Below are 17,660 nucleotides of genomic sequence, written 5' to 3' on the forward strand. Positions count from 1 at the left end.
AGATTTGGCCAAGCAGTACTTCAGAATTTGTTTTCTTCTTTAAGGCCAACACTCCCTCCATCCCATTTCAGTTAAGCTAGGGAGTCCCACATGTGAGAATATGCTGCCTGCTTGTCCTAGGATAAAGAAAAGTTACTTACCGTAACAGGTGTTGTCCAGGGACTGCAGGCAGATATTCTCACAAACCCTCCCACCTCCCCTGGTTGGCTTCTTAGCTTGTTTATGGAACTGAGGTACCACAAGCTAGCGTCGATCAGGGAGGCACTCAAACGTGTGCGGTGCGGGTAGTCGTGAAATTTAGTTGAAACTTAAAGTGACATTACACTTTTCACTATCCGTACCGGGCTCTGCGGATGATGTTGCCCACATATGAGAATTTCTGCCTGTTGTCACCGGATAACACCTGTTACGGTAAGTAACTGTGCTTTCTTTTTGGTCACTGCCAGTAGCCGTTTGTATAGCGGTAATGTTCAACTGCTAGGCATACAGAAAAGAGGTTTAAGTTAGGACTGCTTTTTCATAGGTCTGAATTAAACCAGTTACCAATACAGATAATGCCATATGTATAGTTAGGCAGAATGCCCTCGCTCTGCCCTAGCACTGACTGGGGTGTGCTAGGGCATTTAGAGACATTATCGCTGATAACTTATATAGTTCTGTTGAAAATCCAAAGATTGCGGACTTGTGCATTTTTAGTGTCAGCCACTAAATATTGAAATCCTTTTGAAAATTGACTCATCTGTAAATAAAGTTAGTATGAATTAACCTCATTAGTATTAAGAGACAAGTGTTAAAAACATCAAAATATTTTTCAGAAATTAATTGGAAAAAGTAACATAGTAGCTGTTTATCATTTCATAGATTATTTTAGAAGGGCTGAGGTGATAAGTCACTTAAGGATTAGAAATCATGGGTGGGTTCTAGGAAGGTGTATATCTGTATGAGAAGCAGTCTAATGCTGGAACAGGTATCTTTATCTTAAGAAGTGTTTGGACTATTGCAACGCCCTCTACCTTGGAATTTCCAAGACAAGAGGGTTACAATTGATACAAAATTTTTATAAACGACCTAGAAGAGGAAACAACATGCAATATAATAAAGTTTGCAGATGACACAAAACTATGTCGGGCGGTTGCCTCTCAAAGGGACTGCGAGGACCTCCAGAAAGATCTGATCCAGCTGGAAACGTGGGCGACAAAGTGGCAGATGAACTTTAACATAAACAAATGCAAGGTGATGCATCTAGGAAAGAAAAACACAAAACACGAGTATAAGATGTTGGGGGTGACATTAGCAAAATGCGAACAAGAAAGGGATTTAGGGGTACTGATTGATAGTACCCTAAAGCCATCGGCACAATGTGCGGCAGCGGCGAAAAAAGCAAACGGGATGCTAGGCATAATTAAGAAGGGGATCACGAGTAGATCGGAAAAAGTCATAATGCCACTTTATAGAACAATGGTTAGACCGCACTTAGAATATTGTGTCCAACACTGGTCTCCATACCTCAAGAGAGATATAACTGTTGGAGAAAGTGCAGAGGCGAGCCATGAAACTTGTCAAAGGAATGAAGCATTTGAGCTACAAAGAACGACTGTGGAAACTGGGACTGTTTACCCTCGAGAAGAGAAGACTGAGAGGGGATTTGATAGAGACTTTTAAAATATTAAAAGGATTTGATAAAATAGACCAAGAAGCAGCATTACTAACATTTTCAGATGTGACACAGACAAGAGGTCATAGCCTGAAATTGAGTGGCAGCAGGTTCAGGACAAATGTCAGGAAGTTCTGTTTCACACAGCGGGTGGTGGGTGCTTGGAATGCACTCCCGGAGGAGGTTGTGGCAGAGACTACTGTACTGGGATTCAAGTGCAAGTTGGATGCACACCTTCGTGCATATCATATTGAGGGATACAGTCGGGTCTCCAAAAAGGAGTACCTAAAAGGGCCGCTGCGTGTGCAGAGCACCGGACTAGATGGATCTCGGTCTGATCCGGTAAAGGCGTTTCTTATGTTAAAATGCTGTGGCCAGATTAATTTTGGGTGTAGATAGGATGACACATGTAACACCCATTTTGAAGAAATTACACTGGTTACCAGTTCTATTTCGAGTGCAACACAAGGTTATTTCTGTGATCCATCAAATTGTTTATCGTCAAACACCATGGTATTTTCAACAAGTCATTGCGAACTATAAACCAAGCAGATCTTTACAATCTAAACAAAAACCTATTAACCTCAAGGAAGCAAAGTTACTATGCAGACACCAGAGCAATGACATTCTTCATAGCTGGTGTTAAGATGTGGAATGCTTTGGTGGATCAGTTGTGACAATATATCAATCGGTTCCAATTCAAGAAACAGCTAAAAATCCAATTGTTTGTCACCACATTCTTATGACTTCTTTGGAAAAGAAAAGATAGCTCTCCCCTGTTGATTTTAAGATTTTAGTTTGTCATAATTATTATGTTTGTTTTAACTCATATAAACAGTTTAGTTCTTAAGCAGTATTGAAAAAGTTTAAATAAATACGAGTAAATAGTGGAAAAGTTTTTTTCTTTCATACCCAGATTGGAACAGTTCTGCTGCTGAAACAGGAATAGTTCAGTTGAGGTGAGGGCGGTGATAGTGGAGAAATAGCCTTGTAAGGGTGATTGTCCGTACTGGAATTTGACACTGGAATGAGAGAGCATGATGGGTGGTTGTACTGGCTAGCTGAGGTAGCAGTGTTCACAGCTCCTAGGCAGGTTTTCAATCAAGAAGAACAGCGATTCCAACTACCCAAATTAAAAGTGTGCAGATACCAAGTTCTAGGAGGAATTGTAACTGAAGTTTGTTGCTGTGGTTGATTTAATTAATGAATTAATAAAAAATGTATATACCGTTTACAAGTCTAAGCAGTTTACAGTCAACATACAAAGTATTTAAAACAATACATGTTTATATGGTTGGAGAAAGGAGTTGAAAATGGAAGAAAAGTTCTATGGCTATTTACCAACTATCTCTCTTCCCCCATGTCAAGTTTCACATTTTTGTTTAGGCTTTAAATGAAGTGGATATTACGGTTTGAAATAATAAAGACCTAGGGTGCTTCGTAAGGTGACTATAGTCAAGAAAGCTTGGGACAGGCTTGTGGGATCTCCTTAGAGAGAGAAAGAGATAGTAGAGGGTATGGATGGCCCTGGATAGGTCATATAGCCATTTAACTGCTGTCATTTTCTCTGTCTCTGTATTTGTTATAGTGTGGGTAATTCTATAACAGTAGGCTATATTCAGGGTTGTAGCCTATATAGGAAAGTAGGTATTTACGTTTGTTACCTTATAGAATACAAGTATAACCTGATAATATATATGCCTAATTTAGGCATGGACCCTTGTGCCAGCCATAGAGCTAGAGTAAGTGCCTGCATTTAATTTAAGGGTGTAGTTTCATCAGAGCCCAGACCCTGGGGGAATCATGTGCGATCTTTTGTTCCTTTTCAGGGACTGGCACGTCTGGTCGTTTTTTGGTTGTTTTTTTTCGTGCAATGGGGTTATCTGCCCCCCATGCACCCGGGGAACACCTTCCAATCCCTCTCCATGTTTGTAGGGTGAACAGGGGGTTGGGAGGGTGATTGTGAAAAGATTTCTGGGGTTCATGGGTGGATATAAATGACACATGCTTTTGTAATGTTCTGATTTGTTTTAGCGGATATCCCGCCTCTGTTTGATGTCTTTTGTATACAACTATTTTTCTCTGGTTCCGCCTGTTTTCAGTCAATAAAAATTGTTTACAATCTAATTTAGGGGTGTCGCTATCACTGTAGCCTACTGTTAAGATGTGGTATTTTACTACTAAACTAGTTCTATTTTAGCACAGGTCCCATTTTATACAGCGAGACCTTGTTGTTAATACCTGGGGTTAACAGTACAATAACACTTCTTAAATTTAGTTCACGGTGCCCCCCTTATAGTATTCTATAGGTTACACGCACAACTGTGAGTTCTGTGCATGCTTCACCTATCCATCATATCCACTATATAAGATATTTATTGTTTATCCATGCTTGATATACAGTAAACCCTTGATTTAACAGACTGTTTGGGGGAGGGGTGTCCATTAAATGCAATTGTCTGGAAAATCCGAATATCCCTCTCTCTGTGAATAACTCCCTCCTTCCTGGAGGTGGTGGCTGTGAAAGACGATTATGCAGAGAAAAGCCCTTCTTTTCCTCTGGGATGTGGCTGCTCAGCCCCGAACATTGCATTGGGACGGATTTCACCATATTTCATGACTGTCAGTGTCGCTGGCGTCGCTGAAGAGAGTGATGCATTGCAAACTGGGAGTTGTAGTCGCTGGGGTGCAGTCCGTTAAATCTGAAGTCTGGATAAAAGAGGTTCGGATAATCAAGGAAGTCCAATAAAAAAAGGAAAGACACTCATACAAGACCAAAGGATAAAACCAATTTTTGTGTCTCCTCTATTCCTAAGTTATGTATATGTATTCCCAGTGAGCTCACGGTAAGCTGTCTGTACCATGCAGTTTTACAAAATGGTGCTTAGGTGGCTTTTTGGCATTTATATGCAAAAATATTTATATAAATGCCAAAAAGCCACCTAAGCACCATTTTGTAAAACTGCTTGGTACAGACAGCTTACCGTGAGCTCACTGGGAATACATATACATAACTTAGGAATAGAGGAGACACAAAAATTGGTTTTATCCTTTGGTCTTGTATGAGTGTCTTTCCTTTTTTTATTGGACTTCCTTGATTATCCGAACCTCTTTTATCCAGACTTCAGATTTAACGGACTGCACCCCAGCGACTACAACTCCCAGTTTGCAATGCATCACTCTCTTCAGCGATGCCAGAACACTGACAGTCATGAAATGTGGTGAAATCTGTCCCAATGCAATGTGTGTGTGTATATATATATATATTATTCTCAACATTTGCATGCTTTACTGGCCTGTACATGTCTGCACCCACTTAATAGAATTACCCCATTATATTTATTATCCTAGCTTAATATTTTTCATTTATATAAAAATATATTTAAACCTACAGGTTGGTATGTGCTACCCTCAGACAGCAGAAACAAACCATTCACAATAGTTTCTGTTTACTTATTTTTTTTTTCTTTTCTTTCTGCTCCAGATAGTCGTTTGGAAGAGGTACAGTGACTTTAAGAAACTTCACAAAGATCTGTGGCTAATTCACAAAAGCATTTACAGACACACGGAACTGTTCCCGCCTTTTGCCAAAGCAAAAGTATTCGGTAGGCATTCTGGGGCTTTAACGCTCTTCTCACTGTTTTAGCAATGGCTGATGATGGCGAGTATGCAGGCAGGTGAAGATGTAACAAAATAGCAGATCCGAATAAAGTTGTCCATATTTGAGTAATAGTTGATTCTTGACAAAATTAGCTTAAAATCTGGTATGTTGAAATAGATGGGGCTCCATGTGGTGTTGTAGCAGGGATTTGAAAAGCTGCCCTTGTTCTGTGCTCCTTTGGGTTTAATTTGGCTGTCAACAGATTTCTTTATATCCAAACAATTTTATAGGGAAACCAGTTAAACAACAAATTGGAACACTTACATTACATTACATTATGGATTTCTATTCCACCATTACCTTGCGGTTTCAAGGCGGATTACAAAAGAGGTTAAATAAGGTGGAATACAAAAAGATATTTGGATATTTTCCAAGGGAGATGGAAAGAGTAACAATACATTTCCAGGGAAGATAAAGAGTAGATCAGGTTTGTTTTTGTTTTTTGGGTTTTTCTTCCTGGTGGTCAGGGAGGTGGTGGTAGGAAAGACGGAAGCTTGTGGAGTTAAGTCTTTTTCAGGGATTTTTTGAAGAGTATAGTCTTTAATTCTTTTCTGAATGTTCTGTAGTCTGGGATCGTTATCAATAGATTGGAGATTTGGTTGTCTAATTTTGCTGCTTGAGTGGCTAGGAGGCCATCATATAGTTTTTTTCCGTTTAACTTCTTTGATAAAATCAGACACAAAGGGGCTCATAATCGAAAGAGAAAAACGTCCAAAAAATGGCCTAAGTTGGCACTTGGACGAACATTTCTCAAAAACGTCCAAGCGCCGATAATAAAACTGGGTTTTGGATGTATTTAAAAACGACCTAGGCCTTCATAGTGCCGCTCAACGTCCAAAGCTAAAAGGGGTGTTTCGGGAGGTGTTGGGCAGGAGTTGGGCGGGACATGGGCCGGCTTAGACTTAGTCGTACAGTATGTATAACTGAAAGTTATACAGTCCAGGATCGACGGATGGACGTTGTGACTTAGACCATGTAAAACATGGACTAAGTCACAAAAACCCACCTAAACTCACCAGATAAGCACTGCAAACACATAACACTGATCCCCACACGCTACCTCAGTGATCACCAACCCCCCCACCCCCATAAAAATTTTATTCACAACTTTAAATTTCAGCCTTCAGACTATCATCACCTGGCTGCCTAGCATAGGAAAGCCTAGTCGTCCAGCCCACAGGCAGCTTAAGTCGTCTTGGGGGTGGGTTAGGCACCCATAGAGAGGAGGACCCATGCCCATAAGCCCCTGTAATCACTGCATTGATACTGAAACATGTGCACTGCTCTATACACCCCCAAAACCCTTTTTTACTGGTATATAAGTGGCTCCTGCAGCCATACGGACTATTGGGGTGGTAGATAAGTGGGTCTGGGGAGTCTGGAGGTGGTTTGGGGGGCTCATCATGACCTATAAGGGAGCTGTAGGGAGGAGAAGACAGGGCACCCATTTTGTGAAGTTCACAGCAGTGCCCTGTAAGGTACCCCACTATTTAGGTGGCGTGTCTGGGTGTACAGTCCATCACTTTGCAGACCCCTCCCATGTCCAACAGGGCTTGTTCTAGGCGTTTTGGACTTGGACGGAAATGTGGTATAAAGATGGATGATTTAGTGGCTTGGACGATCAGATCGGCAGGACGTATAATTAGACGATTTTCGAAAGTAAAAAAAAAGTTGGACGTATATTTCGAAAATGTGTCTTAGGCTCTTTTTAACTTTGGACGATATGGACGTAAACGGACTTAGACGTCCCTTTCGATTATGCCCCTCAAAATCTTCATGCCAACCAAATTTCCAACATATATGTTACAATAAATAGCATGAGCTGATATTGGGAAAAAGAGTTATATGTTCATCAGCATAGGAAAACACTCTACTAACATCAAAAGAATAAAGAAAGAATTAGGGATGGACAGTGGACTTCCATGAAAGAAAAAAAAAGATATTCAGGACATAAAAATATAAAATGTTTATTGTAAAAAGCACCACAGCAACAATAAGTCATAAGTATCTCTCCAGAAGACCCAACACAGCACCTTGTTTTGGTGGAAAAGTCCGCCTGCATCAGATGTCAAAGAATCTGCAGGATATGCAGTAAGATATTGCCCAAGCTGTTAAATTGGATCAGTATAATTTGGCTGCTGAGTATTAAATGACATTTACAATTCTCTAAGCTGAATTCAAGTCACAGACACAGGGATTGCATATGTAATGATCAGAATGAGAATGCAGGGTTCTAGTGGGTGTAAAGGCTGCAAGATAAGTAGGAATACCAGAGTGTACATAAGAGTTGCCATACTGGTCAGATCCGTCAAGCCCAGTATTCTGTTTCCAACAGTAGCCAACCTGGCGAGATCCCAAAGAATAAAACAGATTGTATACCGCTTATCCTAGGAATAAGCAGTGGATGTTCCCAAGTCCATTTTATGGTTATGGCTTATGGACTTTTAGGAAATTATCCAAACTGTTTTTTAAACTCTGCTAAAATAAATGTGCTCACCACATTCTCTGGCAATGAATTCCAGAGTTTAATTACACATTGAATGAAGGAACATTTTCTCTGGTTTGTTTTAAATCTACTACTTTAGTAGTTTCATGACATGCCCCTAGTCCTAGTATTTTTGGAAAGAGTAAACAAGTGATTCACATCTACTTGTTTCACTCTACTTTATTTTATAAACCTCCATCTCTCCTGAGCTGTCTCTTTTTTATACCTTTCCTGATGATTGCTAACATTCTATTTGCTTTCTTAGTCACTGCTGCACACTGAGCTGAGGGTTTCAACATATCCTCACCAATGACATCTAGATCCTTTTCCTGGGCGGTGACTTCTAATGTGGGACCCTGCATCAAATACAGTATAATCTCGTTATAACAGACTCACTTATAATGGAACCTTGCCTATAGCGGATGAGGTCTGCTTGTCCCGGCCGAGCACCATTATAAACATACAGAAAATCATCGGATATAGCGGACTTGCATTTAATGGACTTTCGGATATAACGGACAACTATTTTGGTTCACAGAGCCGCTTTTGGCTGTATTTTTATTTGGCTATAACGGACATGCAGGCTCCGCCTACAAGGCACGAGGCATGCTAGCGATATAGTATCCAAATGCAGCCCAGAAAAAAAATGACAAGAGTATTTTTCTTTCCAGTACAGTGTTCTGGTTTGCAATCGTTTCGTGCCATACCAATGTTTTGCTGAGTTTTGTTCTTGATGTTGCTGATATGCTTGGGCAGTGACTGTTGTTCATTGATTTACGTTCTTTCAAGTTGCCCTAAATAAAGTTTTAAAAAAATGCAACTCTGGATATAACGGACAATTTTCCAGGTCCCTTGAAGTCCGTTATAATGAGAATATACTGTAGCTATATTTTGAATTCCTCTTTCCCACATGCATCACTTTGCACTTGTTCACATTAAACACCATCTGCCATTTTGACACCCAGTCTCACAAAGTTGTCTTGTAATTTTTCACAATCCTCTTGCTATTTAACAACTTTGAACAACTTTGTCATTTGCAAATTTAATTATCTCACTAGTTATTTCCATCTCTAGATTATTGATATATGTTAAAAAGCAGTGGACTCAGGAGAACCCCACTATTTACCCTTCTGTTACATCTGCTCCAGATTCCGTACGTGTGGTTCTCAATCCAAATCCGCGAACTAGGTCTCGCAGAAGTGACACTCTGTTTTCAGCACCTCCTATATTGCCAGTGGAGTATAGAGTCCCTTCATTTTTTCCTTCTGCAAGTGAACCGTGCAGAGGTGTTTATGCTCTGCTCTGTTTTATTTTAATTTTTTTGTCAAAAGTTCATCTTTTTTTGTGGCTTCGGTACCCTGAGACTCCTTATTTAGGGGATCTCTGCCTGACAAAGTACGCAAGTTCTGTGGTGGATAGGAAACAGACAGTGGGGGTAAATTGACAATGCTTGGAGTGGAATAGTGTCACAAGTGGAGTGCCGTAGGGTTCGGTGCTTGAACCTCTGCTCTTTAACATATTTATAAACAACCTGGAAATTGGAACGACGAGCGAGGTGATTAAATTTGCAAACAGTACAAAGTTTATTCAGAGTAGTGAGGACGCAGGAAGATTGCGAAGAACTGCAACGTGACATAAACACGCTCGAGAAATGGGCCGCAACATGACAAATGAAGTTTAACATGGATAAGTGTAAGGTGATACATGTTGGTAACAAAAATCTTATACATGAATACAGAATGTCCGGGGCAGTACTCGGAGAGACCCCACCCCAGGAAAGAGACCTGGGAGTACTGGTTGACAAAGTTGATGAAGCCATCTGCGCAATGTGCAGCGGTGGCAAAAAGGGCGAACAGAATGCCATGAATGATTAAGAAGGGGATCACGAACAGATCAGAGAAGGTCATCATGCTGCAGTACTGGGCCATGGTGCGACCTCACCTGGAATCTGCGTCCAGCACTGGTCACCATACTTAAAGAAGGGCACGGTACTACTCGAAAGGGTCCAGAGAAGAGCGACTAAAATGGTTAAGGCGCTGAAGGAGTTGTCGTACAGTGAGAGATTAGAGAAACTGGGCCTCTTCTCCCTTGAAAAGAGGAGACTGAGAGGGGACATGATTGAAACATTCAAGATAAAGACTTAATAGATAAAGACAGGTTGTTCACTCTCTCCAAGGTAGGGAGAACAAGAGGGCACTCTCTAAAGTTAAAAGGGGATAGATTCCGTACAAATGTAAGGAAGTTCTTCTTCACCCAGTGAGTGGTAGAAAACTGGAACGTGGTGTTATAGGGGAAAACAATATCTAGGGATTCAAGACAAAGTTAGACAAGTTCCTGCTGAACCAGAACGTACGCAGGTAGGCTAGTCTCAGGGCATTGGTTTTTGCCCTAAGGGCTGCCACGTGAGCAGACTGCTGGGTACGATGGACCACTGGTCTGACCCAGCAGTGGAAGTTCTTATGTTCTTATGTCTGCAATACCCACTTTAAATGGTAGGAGGTGTGCGCCAAAAGACGTTTGAGGAGAGACTAGAAGCCCTGAATATGTATAGCCTAGAGGAAAGGAGGGACAGGGGAGATATGATTCAGACATTCAAATACTTGAAAGGTATTAATGTAGAACAAAATATTTTCCAGAGAAAGGAAAATGGTAAAAACCAGAGGGCATAATCTGAGGTTGAGGGTTGTAGACTCAAGAGTAATGTTAGGAAATTCTTCTTTATGGAGAGGGTGATTAATGTCTGGAATGCACTCCAAAGGGAGGTGGTGGAGAGGAAAATGGTGACAGATTCAAAAGGGCATGGGATGAAAACAAGAGGCTTTCTAATCAGAAAATAATGGTATATATTGAAGAACTAAGGCCGGTACTGGGCAGACTTGCACGGTCTGTGTCACGTATATGGCCATTCAGTTGAGGATAGGCTGGGATGGTTTAGATTAGAGAATGACACGGTGAAAAAATTGGTCCCCGTCACCGCCCCGTCCCCGTCTCACCATCCCCGTCACCGCCCCGTCCCCGTCTCACCATCCCCGTCACCGCCCCGTCCCCGTCTCACCATCCTCTTCACCGCCCCGTCACCGCCACTGCCACCCCATTCACCGCCCCGTCACCGCCACTGCAATCCCATTCACTTTTCTTTATTTACGTATAAAGGAAACATTCTTTAAAACTTTAAAACTTTAAAACTTAGTTAAATATTAGTTAATAACTATACAAAAACAAAACACGCAGAGAAAAAATTAATTAATATAAATTCTCAAAACTGACACATTTTGATCACTAAATTTAAAATAGTTATTTTTCATACAGTTTTTCAATCACTAATCTTCCACCACCCCTGGGGCTAGCAATGCAAAAACAAACACGACATGTACTTTAAATGCTGCCGTGATTAGCATAGTGACCGCGGCTACGGCTGCAAGTCTCCCCTCCCCCCAGCGATCACGGCAGGAGGGCACCCAACCCCTCCTGTAGAACCCCCCAACGGCCCTCCCGACAATCGCAGCAGAAGGGTACCCAACCCCTCCTGCCGGTCCTCCCAATGGCCTCCCCTAAGATCGCCGGCAGGAGGGTACCCAACCCCTCCTGCTGGACCCCCCCCAACGAACCCTCCCACCCCGGAACCCCCTTAGTCTTACTTTCCAAGTTGGACCGGACAGCTCCTCGCTCGTCTGGCCAGCAGGCCTGCCTCCGTCCAAATGAGGCGGGCCCGCCCCTCCCCTCCCCTGCCTCCCAATGGCCTCCCCTAAGATCGCCGGCAGGAGGGTACCCAACCCCTCCTGCTGGACCCCCCCCCCAACGACCCCTCCCACCCCGGAACCCCCTTAGTCTTACTTTCCAAGTTGGACCGGACGGCTCCTCACACGTATGGCCAGCAGGCTTGCCTCCGTCCAAATGAGAAGGGCCCGCCCCTACCCTGCCCAACCCACAGGATCCTAGGGCCTGATTGGTCTAGGCACCTAAAGCCACTCCCGCTATAGGAGGGGCCTTAGGTGCTTGGGCCAATCAGGCCCTAGGATCCTGTGGGTTAGGCAGGGGAGGGGAGGGGCGGGCCCGCCTCATTTGGACGGAGGCAGGCCTGCTGGCCAGACGAGCGAGGAGCTGTCCGGTCCAACTTGGAAAGTAAGACTAAGGGGGTTCCGGGGTGGGAGGGTTCGTTGGGGGGGGTCCAGCAGGAGGGGTTGGGTACCCTCCTGCCGGCGATCTTAGGGGAGGCCATTGGGAGGACCGGCAGGAGGGGTTGGGTACCCTTCTGCTGCGATTGGCAGGAAGGGTTGATCTGACAAATGAGGAGCACGGTGAAACACAGGTAAATATGCGGTTCCTAGAAGGGGGTACATTGGCCCGCGGGGACAAACCTGTTCACCGTTTCTGCGGTTGGTGAATGGCCTTGTCCCCGTCACCGCAGCGACTGCTAGTTTTCTTCCCCGTTTTCGGCGGTGACCCGCGGCTTAAATGCGGTGGCCGCGGGTAAACCGTCACCGTGTCATTCTCTAGTTTAGATGAGCTGGAGTAAGCTTCGACGGAGATTCCAGTAGATGACAATACCGGGCAGAGCTCTGGGTTTCTGGCCCAGAGATATCTAAGAAAAAGAACAATTTAAATTAAATCATTGAATTATAGAGCGTGTATTTTTGGGCAGACTGGATGGACCATTCTTCTTTATCTGCCGTCATTTACTATGTTTCATATGATACAAGATGACTGTTGGACTTTAGTTTTGTAAACTGCTGAAGAACCTATGGTGCAATGCTGCCAAGCAGCACCTTGAAGGGCTGCTCAGGATGCAGGCCTTTAAATGACAGGCATGTAACTTCTGAGGCAACCAATAATCTGAGTGATTGTTTTAGGCTATCAAAACAAGTGATAGGGATCAAATTAAATGTTTTACAAAAATGTATTTTCCCAAGGGCAAAATCATGATACCACCTACCTACACCACTATATCACGTTGCTTTCCAGCCTTTCCTGTAGTTTGTCTTAGATCTTTTCCATTCTGCTTGCAGGAAATAACACATTGGAATTAGGCCTGGGAGTGTGATGCAGTGATAACAGAGCAAGCTGTTGCCATTACATTTTATTCCCAGGTTGCAGCTGCTGTGGCTTCAGGTTGGATCACGGGATTTCTTTCTAGGAAATGACCACCGGCTGGGTCAAGGCCTTTCCTTATTCCACTATACAAAGTGCCTTTGTTGTAGTTTTCACAAAACTTTCCATAATCATTCTGACTAAGACTGGAGTTTCCCTAAATCCTTTAACACGTGACAGATGACTGAACGTTGACTTCTAGGGTTTATTGATTTTCCTAACTTAATTATTTCTGTTTTGAAATAGCTTTTGAATGCAGATAGAGGTTTTACTGTTTCCTATCTTTTTGAAGTGTGTGTGTTTTAGGGAGCTTAACACTGAAATAAAAAGGTGGTGAGATCATTGGTTTGTAACATCAGATTATACAAATATCTAACTAGTGTATTATACTTGCCCGCTTATTCTAAGTCACACACTCAAATTTCCAACTAGCACGCAAAAGTGCCAGTTGTGTGCTTAATTGTTAAATTAGGTGCCAGATGGTCTTAAGTACCAGTAATATCCCTTAAGTGGTATTAATTGTTGCTGATTGGCCAAATTTGTATTTATGTGACTAACGGCACTTAGGTGCTATTCTGTAAACTTACCCAAATTCTGTATATGGCGCCTTAAGTTGTACGTGTAAATCAGTGCGCACAGCTGAATTGAGCACACAGCTTAGTTGTTTTAACGGGCATAATTGGTGCCGATAATTGGCAATTTATACATCATAAATTATGCTCATTTGCACTAATTAAAGGTGACTTACACAATTTGGTGGTTCTGTTATATAAAGTGTTGTGCACCAGTTCGAGTGTGTGAATCTGAAAAGAGGGCATGGCTAGGGGAGGAGCATGGGTGGATCGTGGGTGTTCCTAAAATTTGTGCGTACTGTTATAGAATATGCCGGATGCATGCACAAGTTATGTGCAGGATCTAGGTCTGGTTTCCCTTGGCCTAAATGGGTATACCTGGAAGTTATGACATGAACTGGTGCTCAGTGCGATTCTATAAGGTTTTCAGGCTAGCCCTAATGAATATGCATGAGAGAGATTTGCATATAATGGAAGTGAGAGGCATGCAAATCTGCTCAATGCATATTCATTAGGGCTATCCTGAAAACCCGATTAGCCTGGTGGTCCTCCAGGACAGGGTTGGGAACCACTGCTATAAGGTACCATTTATTGAATCACACTAAGCACTGTTCTAGTTGTCGCCAATTTTGGGCACCATATATGTTCTTTAGGCCCAGATGCACTAAAGCCAGCAATCGTCGCTAAACCTGTTTTTGACAGCTTTAGCGATTGCATTTGCCAACCTGATTCACAAAATGGCTCACCGCGTGTTTTTCCTCTTGATCACCCATTTTCCGATTTGGCTATGCAAATAAGCTAAAACTCCATGCAAACCTACCAAGCTATTGATGCACTAACATCGCTTGGCTATGCACAAAAAAAGCTAGGGATTTAGTGATCTTAAAAAAATGTTTTAATTTTTTTTTAATTTTAATTTTTTAATGGTTCTCCTTTACGAATCCCCCCCATGCTTGCAAAAATTAGCAGGGGGGGGGGAGAATTTGTCGGGGGTCGTCAGGGAGTTTGCATGAGGTTTTAACTTATTTGCAAGGCCGGAACGGAAAATAGTCGCCATTGGCAGGGAGAGAGAATGATTAAGTATGTGTGTATCATATCGCATTCAAAATGTATACTATGATTGCAGGTTCCACTTATCTGCAAATAAGTGATGTTACTTAGCAGTGGGGGAGGAGCTGAAATCAGTGATATTGTGGTATTATGCTTCAAGATTGCATCATATATCTGCTTGGCTTGAAGTTGGCGAAATCTCAAGCTATCAGCTGTCTTGTTTATGATGCCAGTACTTAATTTAATTTAATTTAATTTAATTCTTATATACCGATAATAACCGTGAGGTTTCTAAGCGGTTTACAAAAATGAATGCATTAAAAGATACTCGTTATTCCAATGATCAGATTTCATAGCACATTAGTAATAGTTATATTAGAGTGGGGAGGGGAATGTATATTATATGGAAATAAGAAATGAAAAAAGGGGAGGGTTATATTTTATATGAGAAGATTAAGTATTTGTAATCACAATTTTCATGTATTTATTGATTATAATATGTACAATTCAAATTTTGTAAGAATGCAAAAATTTATAAATAAAAATTAAAAAAAAAGATACAATAAATAAAAATAAATAAGATAGGTACTAACTGTCCCTAACTGTCCCAAAGGCTCACAATCTAACTAAAGTACCTGAAGAGACAATTTAAGAAAAATAAAGATAAAATATAAAAACAGAGATAGAGATAGAAATGAATATTCCACCAAGTAATGAATAAATAAATTTAAAGATAGAATTAAAAATAAATAAGTAAAATAAATAAAAAATAGAGATAAAATAAGTATCAAGAGAAATAAAAAATATATATTTAAAGTATTCTCCCCTGCTGTATCGGGGGAGGGGTGTAACTGTGATCAGGTGCCCTGCTGGAGAGGGGCTCCCGATACTCATAATCATAAAGAAATGTAACATGTTCAGTGTCAGATACATCTCTGGCACCCTTGTTATGCAGACTGGATGGACTATACCAGGGGTAGGCAATTCCGGTCCTCAAGAGCCACAGGCAGGTCAGGTTTTCAGGATATCCACAATAAATATGCATGAGATAGATTTGCATCTCAAGGAGGCAGTGCATGCAAATCCATCTCATATATTCATTGTGGATACCCTGAAAACCTGACCTGCCTGTGGCTCTCGAGGACCTGAATTGCCTACCCCTGGACTACACAGGTCTTTATTTGTCAAAATTTACTATGTTACTATGAAGCTGTTTCTTTTACTATAGGGCGATTTGATAATAGTGTGATAGAAGAGCGAAGACAGTGTGCTGAAGACTTACTGCAGTTTTCTGCCAACATCCCTGCACTTTACAACAGCCATCAGCTTGAAGAATTTTTTAAGGTATGTAATATGAAACCATTGCTAAATGCACAGAGGAATTGAGACAGGCAAACATTGTTCCCACATCTAGATGTCATCATAGACAATACACTTAAATCTTTTGTGCAGTGCGTGGCGGCAGCCAAAAAAGCAGATAGTATGCTAGGAATTATTAGGAAAAGGGATATAAAATAAGACCAATAATTTGTGTTATAATGCCTCTGTATTGCTCCATGGTGTGACCTCATCTTGAATATTGTGTGCAATTCTGATCACCGTATCTCAGGAGTGTTAAAGTCCCTCCGAGGGCCAAAATCCAGTCTGATTTTCAAGATTTCCCCAATGAATATGCATGAGATCTATTTGCATGCACTGCTTTCATTGTATGCTAATGGATCTCATGCATATTCATTGGGGAAATCCTGAAAACCCGACTGGATTGTGGGACTTTGACACCCCTGCCGTATCTCAAAAAAGATATAGCAGAATTAGAAAGAATTCAAAGAAGGGCGACCAAAATGATTAAGGTGATCGAACTCCTCTCTTATGAGGAAAGGTTTAAGAGGTTAGGGCTCTTCAGCGTAGAACAGGGATCTCAAATAGAGAATGACACGGGGAAAAAATCTGTCCCCGTCACCGGCCCACCATCCTCTGCACCGCCCCGTCACCGCAATCCCTTTCACCGCCCCGTCACCGCCACTGCCATCCCATTCACCGCCCCGTCACCGTCCCCGCTGCATCCATATAAGCCTTAGTACTGTAATATTTAGCTTATTCCTTTCTTATAAATCAAAGTTCCTGCTGCTGAACTAGAGAAAGAGATGTTCAGCTGGCAGGGCTTTGTTTATAAATTTTTATCAACACAACTAATATACTATTTTATCCTAAAGCAAAAAATAAATAAATAAATATAATTTTTTTTCTACCTTTGTTGTCTGGTTTCTGCTTTCCACATCTTCTCATTCAATTCCTTCCATCCACTGTGTGTCTTCTCTCTGCGTCTTCCACTTGCTGTTACTGTGCCTCTCCCTTCACCCCCCCCTCCAATTGGTCTAGCACCAATCTTCTTCCCTTCGCTCCCCCATAGTCTGGCATCTGTCTTCTTTCCACTCTGTCTTCCACATTTCCCTTCGGGGTCTGTTCCTCTCCACCCTCCTTCAATGTCTGTCCTATTCCTTTCCACCACCATCCTTCCCTCCCTCCTTTACCATCTGTTCCTTTCTACTACCCTTCAGCTCCTCTCGCGTGGCCTATCTATCTACCTTCCTCCCTCTTATTTTCATGGCACGTTACAATGTAATTTGTGCAAGCCACTGGAGCCTGCAAGCTCGGTCCCTGTCCCATCCCCACAAACCATCTCGCTTCTGTGCTCCTATTTTCTCCATTTCTAATATCTCCCCTATGTATCTGTCATTGCCCCCCCCTCTGTGTCCATATACCATCCCCGTGGCATGTCCCCTTTATGTCACTGTCCCTATGCCCCATGCACATAATTTCCCCTCTTTCTGTTACCTTCCTGTGTCCAGATTTCCCCTATCTTCTTCTTCCATACCAGTGTGTCTCTTCTTTTCAACCCCATCTAGCTTTTTTCCCTCTTTCTTCCCCTCCCCCCCTTGCTTCTAGCATCTGGCTCACCTGCCTGTCCTTCCCTTTCTTTCCTGCTGTGGGTTTTTCTTTCCGTCTTCATCCCCTTGGCCCAGAATCCTTTTCCCTTTCACTCCCTCCTTCCAATTTGAGCCGGGAACACGAGCGATCGCACGGTCCCCGCAGCCACCACCCGCCTGCCCAATCGATCCTACTGTTTAGCCAGCTCTCTCCCTTCTCCTC

General features: G+C 42.3%; 1 protein-coding gene across 7 annotated transcripts in view; it reads left to right on the forward strand.

Annotated features, from left to right (window-relative positions):
- Positions 1-17,660, forward strand: part of RPS6KC1 (ribosomal protein S6 kinase C1) — a 272,706-nt gene that overhangs the window by 21,107 nt on the left and 233,939 nt on the right. For all 7 annotated transcript variants that reach the window (XM_033936540.1, XM_033936545.1, XM_033936541.1 and 4 more), the window contains 2 exons: positions 5,139-5,259; positions 15,739-15,854. In XM_033936540.1, coding sequence (XP_033792431.1) covers positions 5,139-5,259; positions 15,739-15,854 — 237 coding nt within the window. The remainder of the gene's footprint in view (positions 1-5,138; positions 5,260-15,738; positions 15,855-17,660) is intronic.

The sequence above is a fragment of the Geotrypetes seraphini genome, chromosome 3 (genome assembly GCF_902459505.1).
Source record: "Geotrypetes seraphini chromosome 3, aGeoSer1.1, whole genome shotgun sequence".
Classification (NCBI taxonomy): Eukaryota; Metazoa; Chordata; class Amphibia; order Gymnophiona; family Dermophiidae; genus Geotrypetes; species Geotrypetes seraphini.